Source organism: Octopus sinensis, linkage group LG18 (genome assembly GCF_006345805.1).
Source record: "Octopus sinensis linkage group LG18, ASM634580v1, whole genome shotgun sequence".
Classification (NCBI taxonomy): Eukaryota; Metazoa; Mollusca; class Cephalopoda; order Octopoda; family Octopodidae; genus Octopus; species Octopus sinensis.
Genome location: NC_043014.1, coordinates 4041259 through 4052180, shown reverse-complemented (window position 1 = coordinate 4052180; position 10922 = coordinate 4041259). Strand labels below are relative to the sequence as shown.

The following is a 10922-nucleotide window of genomic DNA, read 5'->3' as shown; positions in this document are numbered from 1 at the left end:
TGCGGGGAAAATGCGGGCACGTACGAGCGACCGCAGTTACTGTTGGGGCACAAGGTTGAAGTCAACTCCTCTAGCGAAGAATTTATCAAAGAGAAATAACGAAGGGAGGTAACTCACGACAGACTCCAGCCTGGCGCTCTAATGGCGTCACTTACTCGTTGTTGTTGACTATGTTTAAGTTAAAGCTATGGCTTTAAGTTTGTCCAGATATTCCCCTCTTCGGTATTTTCTTTTGATAACGACTGAACTGGAACCCGATAGGGAGCAGCACTGGACTGATATGCTGTTTTTGCCGCTTTCTGCACTGAATTTGCCTTTAGAGTTTGAAATATGCCATTAGCACATTTTAACGAACCTAAAAATTGCTTATGCCTAATACTGAGCGCTAATACTGTTCACTGGAAACGCCATGTTGAATGTTTCCATATATTCATTTGTCAATTTGCATTTCGTGCTTTCATATTACTTAATTATTATTCTTTTTCTCTAGCTTTTTCACAATCGAGCATTCTTATGGCACGCAATTAATCGGAGAAAACACGTGCTGCCACCCACAGATCCCTCTTTCCACGGATACCTTCGTTTATCTGGCAGCCATTCTACAAACTCCCACATACAAGGAGCAATCATGCTGGGTATAGTGTGAAACACTCAACATGTTGCACTGATTCCACCTAATGTATATTTTATAAGTGGTGTTCCTTTCCTTACTAAGTCGTTTATGTGTGTTACAGTTATTGTATGCATGTATCTCGAAGCAAGTTCCTCTTCTGCGAGTTTGATAGTTTTATGTTACAGACGGAGATAATTTGTTGAACTTGATGTTTTGTGGTGTTGCTGTAGATTCGGTTGATTCTGTTCCTGAAGTCTACTCATATTTCTTGGTGGTTTCATATTTTATTTTGGCACATCAGTTTTCAGGAAACGATGAGAGGCTGCGTGTGTAATGTGACGCGAGGCTGTGTGTGTGTGATTTTTGTAGAAAAGCGGGAATATTTGAATGTAGGTTGAAAGTAGTTCATCGTGGGACGTGTACTTGTACCCTTGTCGAAAGTGTTTCGTGAAAACTTCAATGTGTTAGTAACCTGACTAGTAGTTAGGTAGTCAACATTTTGTGGTATTCCTTCAGTGGATATCAAATATCCTTTATTAGGTAATATCCGCGATTGGATTGCAGTGCTGTCATCGCATCGATTGTAGTTACATTGATACGTATGGGAGTATTTTTTTTATTAAACCATCATGATTTAGTGATGTTAGTTATAAGCTTTTATCGTGTTTTCTGAAGATTGATCATGAAAGGGTGATATATTTGTACGGAGGTGTTTCATTTGGGGATTGTTTTCATTTTAAGACGGAATACAAAACACATTTAAACGAATCATCATTTTATTTCAACTTTTAAATTTGATAAACTGAACCTCATACAATGTATTCTAGAATCATTCCCCGAGGATTACATCGTTCTGTTAAGCTATTTGTCACATTCTATGACGTCTCTGTTGTTTCGTTTTGAATATTTTCTGAAAACTTGTAGCCGCAATTTATTTAACGACATATATTACTTGGATTAGAATACTGCGAAACACAATTACAAGAAACGTATATGTTGCTTTATTATATTATATTTTATGATTCGCCGACATAAATTTTCATATAGAAATGAACGTAAATTTCTATTCAATATTTACTGCACACAACGCAGGATAATTCTTGACCATTGACATACGGTGGACATGGCAATGAACCACAAGCAGCCTGAACGAAATATAAACTAGCTCCATTTTCGTTTCTGTAACCTGCTGGATCAGCTTCTGGTGCATAGTCCACACACACATATTCAAGTCTGCCATTATCCTTATAATGCTCAGCCATCAAATATCCTGAATACTCAGCTGTCCAGCCAGGGTAACACTTTGTCCTGGCTGGTAACATCATAACAACAGCAGGTTGTCGTGTCAAACAGACAGCGCACGGAACGTTGTGTTGATGAATTGATTCAGCGTTAGCAAAAGAAAAGAGTTTATTAGTTAGGTATGTTTCCAGTTGATATTCACTGCCATAAATGTAACCACCTATTTCAACTTCTGTCGTATAATTGGCCCAAATGGGATCGTTGGGTAGACACAAGAGATTACTTCCGCCACCTGTGTAGCCGTACCATTGTCCACCAGCCACACCTAGAAATGGTAAGAATAAATCAAGTAAAAAAGATATTAAGCAAAATTATATATGAAATAACGGAAACATTCATTACAGTTTGACCCTTAAAAGAAGTCATGTTTAGTCGCGTGTGAACGAATTGTGGTGTATATATGTTAGTGTTTATGTTATTGTAAACTGTGTGTTGCTGAAAGCTTGAGAACGTAGCTTTGCATTTGCATTCTCGTCATATATATATATATATATATATATATATTATATATATATTATATATATATATATGTATATATATATATATATATATATATATATATATATATATATATATGTATTTATATATATATGTATATATACCCTTTTTTATTTTACTTGTTTCAGTCATTTGACAGCGGCCATTCTGGAGCACCGCCTTTAGTCGAGCATATCGACCCCGGGACTTATTCTTTGTGAGCCCAGTACTTATTCTATCGATCTCTTTTTGCCGAAAGGCTAAGTGACGGGGACGTAAACACACCAGAATCGGTTGTCAAGCGATGGTTGGGGGACAAACACAGACACACAAACATATACACACACACAAATATATATATATATATACATATATTCCACAGGCTTCTTTCAGTTTCCGTCTATCAAATCCACTAACAAGGCATTGGGCGGCCCGAGGCTATAGCAGAAGACACTTGCCCAAGATGCCACGCAGTGGTACTGAACCCAGAACCATGTGGTTGGTAAGCAAGCTACTTACCACACAGCCACTCCTGCGCCTATATATATGTATATATATGTTATATGTATACGGGTAAGTATTTGTGGTTACGACTCGGATTATTATTTATGTTTGCATGGGGTAGGTGTTTTTCGGTGGATGTCAATAGATGGAGAAAAAGAAAGATATTTTATAACGCATGCACTCGTGTTTATCCGAAATGGAAAAGATGTTCACGTGTGAACGGGGATATTTTGGGTGGTGGAAATTGTTGGTGGTTTGAGTAGGACAATACGGGAGACGACGAGATGCAGAGAAGTGGTGGGTAATCGTCGATGAAATGTTGTTTAGTCGATCATACGAGACTCAGTGGCTAAACCTCTCGTTTAGACTCGGACGAATCAGGCTTACATAGACGTTATGATCACACAGACTTTTTTTCATGCAATACACAGAAACGAGGTGGGAGGAAAAATTGTGAGGTTCAGTAATGGCGTAGTGTTTAAGATAAATGGACGGCGAAGTGGGCGACCGAAAAAGGATACGTGTAGGGTTTATAAAGAGCAGATTCAGAGCATTTTTAAGGAACGTAAGGTTGATTGGGGACGCAGTTTGTAGCAGCAGTTTTGAATTGGAAGTTTCGGAATTACCTTACAAAGATATACTGGATAATTAATGAGGTGATGTGGTGCATGAAAAGAGCAAGGTTTTAGCGATAGGACGATTTCGGTGAGGCGGAGAAGAATAGAAGTGCATTCTGTACTCTGTTGTGTTCTCTCACTAATATTTAGTCTCTCTCTATTTTACTTAATGAATACAGTCCTTAGCTTTTTCCATCAGTTACAGTATGTGGCTTGTCCAGTCCTCATTCTACATTGTACGTTCATTCCATTAACCATTTACAGTCACTGTCATCAATTCTAATAGACTCTATTCAATTTAGCCCACACCTACGATCATTGGGCACTCTAGTTAAAGATAGTCAAGTGGCCACTTTTCAGCTCTGGTCACTCACGTACAATACCACCATCCGTAGCCATTACACTTGATCACCGGTCAGCAGCCTCGGTATTTGATATCTACACTCCATACAAGTCAGCCAGGAGTCCTTGATCGCTATACTGGATTCCCGTCTAGTCCTATCTATAACTTAACGTAGAGATATCTATATTCTGTAGTTAGACAACCGCCTTTTCACTTGGTCCGTAGTAGACAACATTTAAAATTCTGATTTGACCAAATACCTACAAAGGAGTAAGCAGTCTTGTGCAGACTCTATAGGGTCTATAGGTATCGTTTCAAACGTGATATGTCATCAAATGATTTGCTTGAGTGTGTGGGCGTGTGCGTGAGAGAGACGGGGAGGGAGAGAGACGACAGAAAGAGAAAATGAAGGAATAAAAAGAGAAGAAGAGAAAGATAAAGAGAGAAAGAGAGAACAGAAGTATAGTTTATACTAACCGTCATATACAAGGCTTGAATTAGTAGGACAAGTAGTTCTGCCCCACCGAGTATACAATGATCCGGGACCAGGTTCTGTGAAATTAAAATGAAACAATTTAGTTTAAAAGAAAGAATTCTTGAATCCTATACAAAGGAAGTTGTTGGCTTGGAAGGAATTGATAGAGAGGAGAGACATTTAGAATTTAAGAGAAAAAGAATGAGTGAATGAATGAAAATCAGAATGAAAGAAGTAAATGATTCGCTAAGAATAAATTTTAAACGAAGAAAATAAGTCATTTGTCTATTGAGCCTGTTGTTGACGTTGATGTCAACGAATTGAGAGATTAATCTCAGAATATCAGAATGTGTATTTGGCTCCTTTAAGAACGGATGTTTGTTTTGTTGTTGAACTTGGATGTGAGTATATATATATATTTGTGACCGTAATAATGATAAAGTCTTTTATAGATATGTAGGCCATATTATCAATTCTTGGTACTGGATTGGTCAATTACAAATATCAGGTTGGTGCTTGGCGTGAATCAGGCCATCATAGCTACAATATGCAAAGGGCTCGAAGGAATAGCCATAACGCGTCATTCATGGAGAGGGATAACAGCATTTGCGTCCGGATCTTGGATGAAGGAGTCCATTTGGGAAATATTTTTCAGTCTCCACCCAACTCAAATTGGGATGCATGGGAAGGGAAAACAAAATATGTGTGTTCCATGTCACCGAAGCCGGTCCAGAAGGGATCATCCGTTCATAATTGAGAATTTGACTGTCAAAACCGGACGAGACAAAACGTTGCCTGTTATATATAATCAGTCTCCTCAAGAAAGCTTCATTGCTTCGGAGGCGCACACTTGGAATTAGGTTGGAAACTCCACCGTGCAGGTGTGGTGCCAACTATGTCAGCACAGGCGGAAGTGGGATGCTCACAATCCCTGGCTTTCGGATTGGATTATGGAGTGAATCCCACTAGGTATTAAGGGATATCTCCTGAAGCTCAAGCAGAATGAAGGAGTGGTGTAGCTGCTGGAAGTAAATGCACCCAATAGCGAGGCCAAATACAAATGCTTCCTTAACAAATTCACTGCAGCTTTGGATATATTTGGGGTAAAGTCATTTGTCTTACAAGGAGACTTCTGTGCACACTTTGGCGCTGATAACCGCAAGAAGTATTGATTGGGTGGAATGGCGTCACACAACTTAATGTGGTGGCCATATTAGTCTTCTGGACACTCTATGATATAGATATCGTTTTTAGACGGTTGTTTATAAGGGTACTTGGAATAGAAATGCTTAGTGACAGAAATTCTTGATAGATGTTGTTGTCGTCTCAGTCCTCTTTGAGTCTGTGCTGGACGATCGGGCTATAAGTAGTGGGGAGAGTTGTCAACTGACCACTACCAAGATGTCTGAAACCGGAAGATGCCTACAGTTGGGAGAACCTAGTAAATTGGTAAGTCCAGTGCGACCTACAGAATAAAGTTGAAAGCAGTAGTGGATGATGGAATAAGAAACAAATTTGTGGATAATATTGCATCCAAATTGAGAGAGACCCACATGAATAAACTTGGGCATCGAAATCGATTAGTGATTGTATTATTTTTGTCGAACTAAAGTCACTGAAAAGTGATAAGGCTGCTGGAGAGAAATACGTTCGTCTTGATAATTTTAAACCCTTAAATACACATGGTATTCCTTGAGTGACCCATGTATGCTAGGTGGAATGGGGCATCAGGGAAAACACGAGGGCAATGTCAATCCGGGGTAATAATCGCAGATTTTTTTAAGACAAAGTCTACACTACATGTCTAGAAAAGTTACGTTGGGAAATAGTCGCGTCCAGGACTACTGTCCTGGATACAGTACACCCGACCAGATATTCGTTCGAAGGCAGATCTTCGAGAAAACGTTGAAATAATTCCAAGGGGAATACGCTGTAGACCACGTGCCGTGGGGCATGTTGCGGATGGTTTACCAGGAAGGTGGGATTATTGGGCAAATTCTTTTTACCGTAAAATACTCGTACGGATGTCCAAATGTTTGTATTTGTGCAAAAGCCGAATGTTTTCAACTTGGAGTTTCGACTTCAATAGCAGAGCGTATTGTTAGTGCTTCTTCTCACATTTCTTATGATCTGGTTGAGCCATTTTAGAAGAAGTATCTCATTTCGTCTGTATGGGGTCGGTCGACTGCTATTTGCAGACGACATGCAGCTATCTGACTCATGTCATGTTCACTTTCGACAAGCATTGAATGGGTTGGCTGCCGAGTGCTCCAAGACAGGGATGACTAACACACACTCTGCACGAAAGTGGAACATCGTTACTTCGGGAATCTATTCACGAGTGATTGGAAGCACAAGACTGAACAGATTGCTAAATTCTAGATATAAACGCATTGATGCGCTAGGTCGGGCATTCGATTCTCAGACGAACAATAGTTGGTACACTTATCGACGTAGCGCTGCACACACACACACACACACACACACACACACACACTCATATACACACAATTAATGTCATAGTATAACAGAGTAACATTTTATTAAGGAAATTATTGCAAAGAAAAATGTATTTTAAAAGAAATTTTGACTAGTATCTTAGTATATATTACTGAAGAAATATGAATAGTGATGTAGAGACAATTCAACTTTGGTGAAATTATAAATCGTTAAGGAGACACGGGTGAATGACTTTGGCTAAACACTGTAGAACTGGAAGCTGGATACTTTATAATATTTAATCTCATTCCTGATCATTTCTTCAAAGTTATTGTCTTATACAATATAAAATTAGTTCTTACTTGGGGTGTCATCAGGTTTATCGTCGAGAGATTTCTTGGAGATGACACGGTTCTGTGGAAAAATAGAGAGTGTATATTATCGTTTAGAACTGAAAAGAATGCAATACATGACAACATTTTCGGGCAGCATTTTATGAAGATGTGGGTGACGTCGACATTGTCCATTCTACCAAATCTATTATATCGTTTTACATCTTGGAGGTTTGCTGGAACTGCATGCCTTTCTGTGAATCTGGTATTTCATTATTTCATGCTTGTATATGGCAAAGCATACACATTACATAAACAGCTAATATCCCTGTTCATTGTCAAGAGTAGACTAATTTTGCTATCTAAAATCGCTGGTAGTTTGAAGATTACTATAAACGTAGACTTGCGCATTCTGCTGACGCACAAGAAAGCCCGACGCCAACCTTTCATGTACGGCGTCCTAATACGCTGTAGGACTTTTCCACTGCGACCTTAGGAGAATCTGTCAAGGCAATAGGATGCAATATTTAAAAGTAGTTTGAATTTATGCCAAAGCTCTATTGCCTTGATATTGTTTAGTATAGTTATCCATCATGATCACTGAAGAGTCGGGCATTTCTAGCACTGGTGAATAATATTCCGGATTGAAGCTCGAAGGTCAACATATCTTTTGGCGTTCAATGGAATATCACAAAAGTTTGTAAGAAAAATGTTTGGGAACATATTGTAGGTTATAAATTGACTGCATACGAAAGGGATGAGGATTAGATATTTTGTACACGGGTGCTATATAAACTGGTTATTCACTCCTTAAATATAGTGTGTATATGTAGATGTATATATGTAAGTGTATAAAAATTTATATATATATATATGTGTGTGTGTGTGTTGATATATATATATATATGTATATGTTTATACATATATATAACATATGTTTGTGTGTATGTGTTTATATATATGTATATGTATATATATATATGTATACATATATACATATATATATATATGTATTTATATTGGGTTGCCTGGAAAGCTCGTGCCGATTTTTAAAGGAATATAAAGGGCCAATAAATACTTGCCATTGCATTTTTAAACAACCAAATATGAACCATTTTGTTGCACTATGCTTCTCCATCTTTCCTTTAACTTGAAAATACCCTCTTTCCAGAATTGAGGTGGTTTCATGGCAAAGAATTCATCGAGGTATCTTTTTACGTCATTCAAGGAATTAAAATTTTTACCATTAAAACTATTCTGCAAAGGCCTGAATAAGTGGAAATCCGAAGGTGCAATATCTGGTGAATATGGAGAGATGGAGTAATACATGCCAGCCGAGCTGCAGCAATTTTTGTCTGGTTCCCAAAGCATCAAGTGCCGAAAATGAACTTTCTTATCTTGCATTTTAAAGTGTTACAAAATTAACACCTGTTATAGGAACATAAACCTTCTTACACGAAAAGATAGCTTAAACTGCGCCCTAACTGCGCACACATACATAATACATACACACATATTCACACACAAGCACACATACATACCTAAATAAATACATGCATACAGACATAAATATATGTTAACAAAAAAATCCATGACTTACCGTTTTTGATGGGAGCACAATATTGACGGTCTCAGGACGACAAAGCAGATCAAGAAGGGAACAACCTTTAATAATTGAGAATTAAAACGTCAAAATTGTTAGATATAATCTGCCTGTAAGATATAATCGGTGTCTCCTCTACAAAATTTCCTTTCTCCGATAGCGTACACCTGGATATAGGCTTGAAACTCCACTACGCAACTGTGGTGCCAGCAATGTCTGCACAGGTGGGATTAGGATACTCTCAATCTCCAGCTTTCGGATTGTATTATTGAGTGAAACCTACTAGGTGTGAGTGTTCACCTCTTGAAGCTAAGGCTGAATATGAAGGACCACTGTGGCTGCTGTAAGTATATGCAGCAAACAACGGGGTCAAATACAAATTCTTCTTAAGCAAATTCACCTCAGCTTTAGATATATTTGGGGCAAAGTCATTTGTCCTGCAAGGAAACTTCAGTGCACACCTTGGCACTGATAACCGTGAGAAGGATTGATTGGAAGGAATGTCGTCAGTGAACTTAATGGAGAGGTCATAGCAGCCTTCAGTGCAGGATACACACTCTCCTCTCTATGGAATAGATATTATTTTAAGACAGGGATATTTATAAGGGTGCCTGGTAGAGAAATACTTGGTGACAGAGGTTTGTGATAGATTTCGGTCCTCTTTCACTCTTTGCTGAACTTTCGGGTAAAAGGAAGGGGCGGAGTTGTCAACTCGTCACTACCTAAATGTCTGAAAACCTGAACATTCCTACAATCTGTCGAACACTGGAAATTGGTAAGTCCAGTGCGACCTACAGAATACAGTTGGAACCGCAGAGGATGCTGGGATCAGAAGCGAAAATGTGGAGACTTTTGCATCCAAATTGAGAGTGACCATCCGGAATGAATTTGGACATCGAAATGGATTCGTGATTGTATTATTTTATTCGGCAGGTTCTTCTTCGGTTGAACGCTTATTTGAGCTAAACTCACTTAAAAGTGGTAAAGCTGCTGGTGAAAACACGTTCGGCTTGATATTTTAGAAACCTTAAATACAGATGGTATTCTCTGAGTGACCCATATATGCTAGGTGGATGGGACCTCTGGAAAAAACACCAAGGCAATGGTAATACGGGGTGACAATCACAATTTTTTCAAAAAAAGATCAAAGAGTGTGTTCTAATTATAGAAAAGTCTACACGTGATGTCAGGAAAAGATATGTAGGGAAAACGTCGCCCCCAATATTACCGTCCGACACGCGGTACACCTGACCAGATAGTCATTCAAAGACAGATCTTCCAGTTGCAAGGTTTAGACGATGTAAACCACGAAAAGGCACACGATCACATGCCCTGGGGCATGTTGTGGATGGTTTACCAGGAAGGTGAGTTTAATGGGCAAATACTGGTTGCCATAAAGTACTTATATGGATGTTCAAATTATTGTATTTATGTACAAGTCGAAAGATTTCAACGTGAAGGTTTCACTTAGTTGAAGTGTGCATTGTTAGTGCCCCTTCTCACATTCTTTTTTGTGATCTGGTTGAATATGCGCAGCCATTGTGGTAGAGGTATCCTAATTCATCTCTACGTGATCGGTCGACTGTTATTAGTAGACGACATGCTGCTTGGTACAATTATCGACGTAGCACTGCATATATACTCATATACACAATAAATGGCATTGTATATTAGAGTAACATTTTATTTAGGAAATTATTGTAAAGTAGAATATATTTCGAAATAAATTCAGGCAAGTGTCTTAGTATATACTATTGTGGACATATGGATAGTAATGTGGAACTAATTCAAAGTTCGTGAAATTATAAACCATGACTCAAGGAGACACGGGTCAATGACTTTAGCTATAAAATTAGTTCTTACTTGGTGTGTCATCAGGTTTATCGTCGAGAGATTTCTTGGAGATGAAACGATTCTGTAAAAAAATAGAAATAGCATCACATAAATAGAACGTCAAGGTATTTATTATCGTTTAGAACTTAAAACAATGCAATAGATGACAACATATTCGGACAGGTATCATTGCCAACACTACAATCTCAACACCTTAGGAATCTTCTAGAAGGCGCTTCAATCTAGTTAAAGGATTTTCTGAACAATATCAGACAATACAACTCTGCATTTCAAATGACATCGTTTGGTGAATCTAAGAAGATAGATAAACATGAATTTACGCCGACGTCAAAGTTCAAGGGCAAGTCTATCCCCTCATTGATT

General features: G+C 38.3%; 1 protein-coding gene across 1 annotated transcript; it reads right to left on the bottom strand.

Moving 5' to 3' along the window:
- Positions 1 to 2060: 2060 nt before the first annotated feature.
- LOC118767009 lies at positions 2061 to 9582 on the bottom strand. Its single transcript, XM_036510915.1, has 6 exons — positions 9501 to 9582; positions 8703 to 8767; positions 7133 to 7184; positions 5729 to 5796; positions 4334 to 4408; positions 2061 to 2180 (listed from the first exon to the last, which is right to left on the bottom strand). Exons 1-6 carry the CDS (start codon positions 9580 to 9582, stop codon positions 2076 to 2078), a joined length of 447 nt encoding a protein of 148 aa, XP_036366808.1. The 3' UTR covers positions 2061 to 2075.
- Between the last annotated feature and the right edge of the window lie 1340 nt (positions 9583 to 10922).

Excerpts from the sequence above, each read along its gene's own strand:
- LOC118767009 (XM_036510915.1), bottom strand. The coding sequence starts at position 9,582 with ATGGTCACTCTCAATTTGGATGCAAAAGTCTCCACATTTTCGCTTCTG. Across the intron at positions 7,185-8,702 it reads TTGTGCTCCCATCAAAAACG|AACCGTGTCATCTCCAAGAA; the intron begins GTAAGTCATGGA and ends ATTTTTCCACAG. Across the intron at positions 4,409-5,728 it reads TTCCGGTTTCAGACATCTTG|AACCTGGTCCCGGATCATTG; the intron begins GTAGTGGTCAGT and ends TTAATTTCACAG.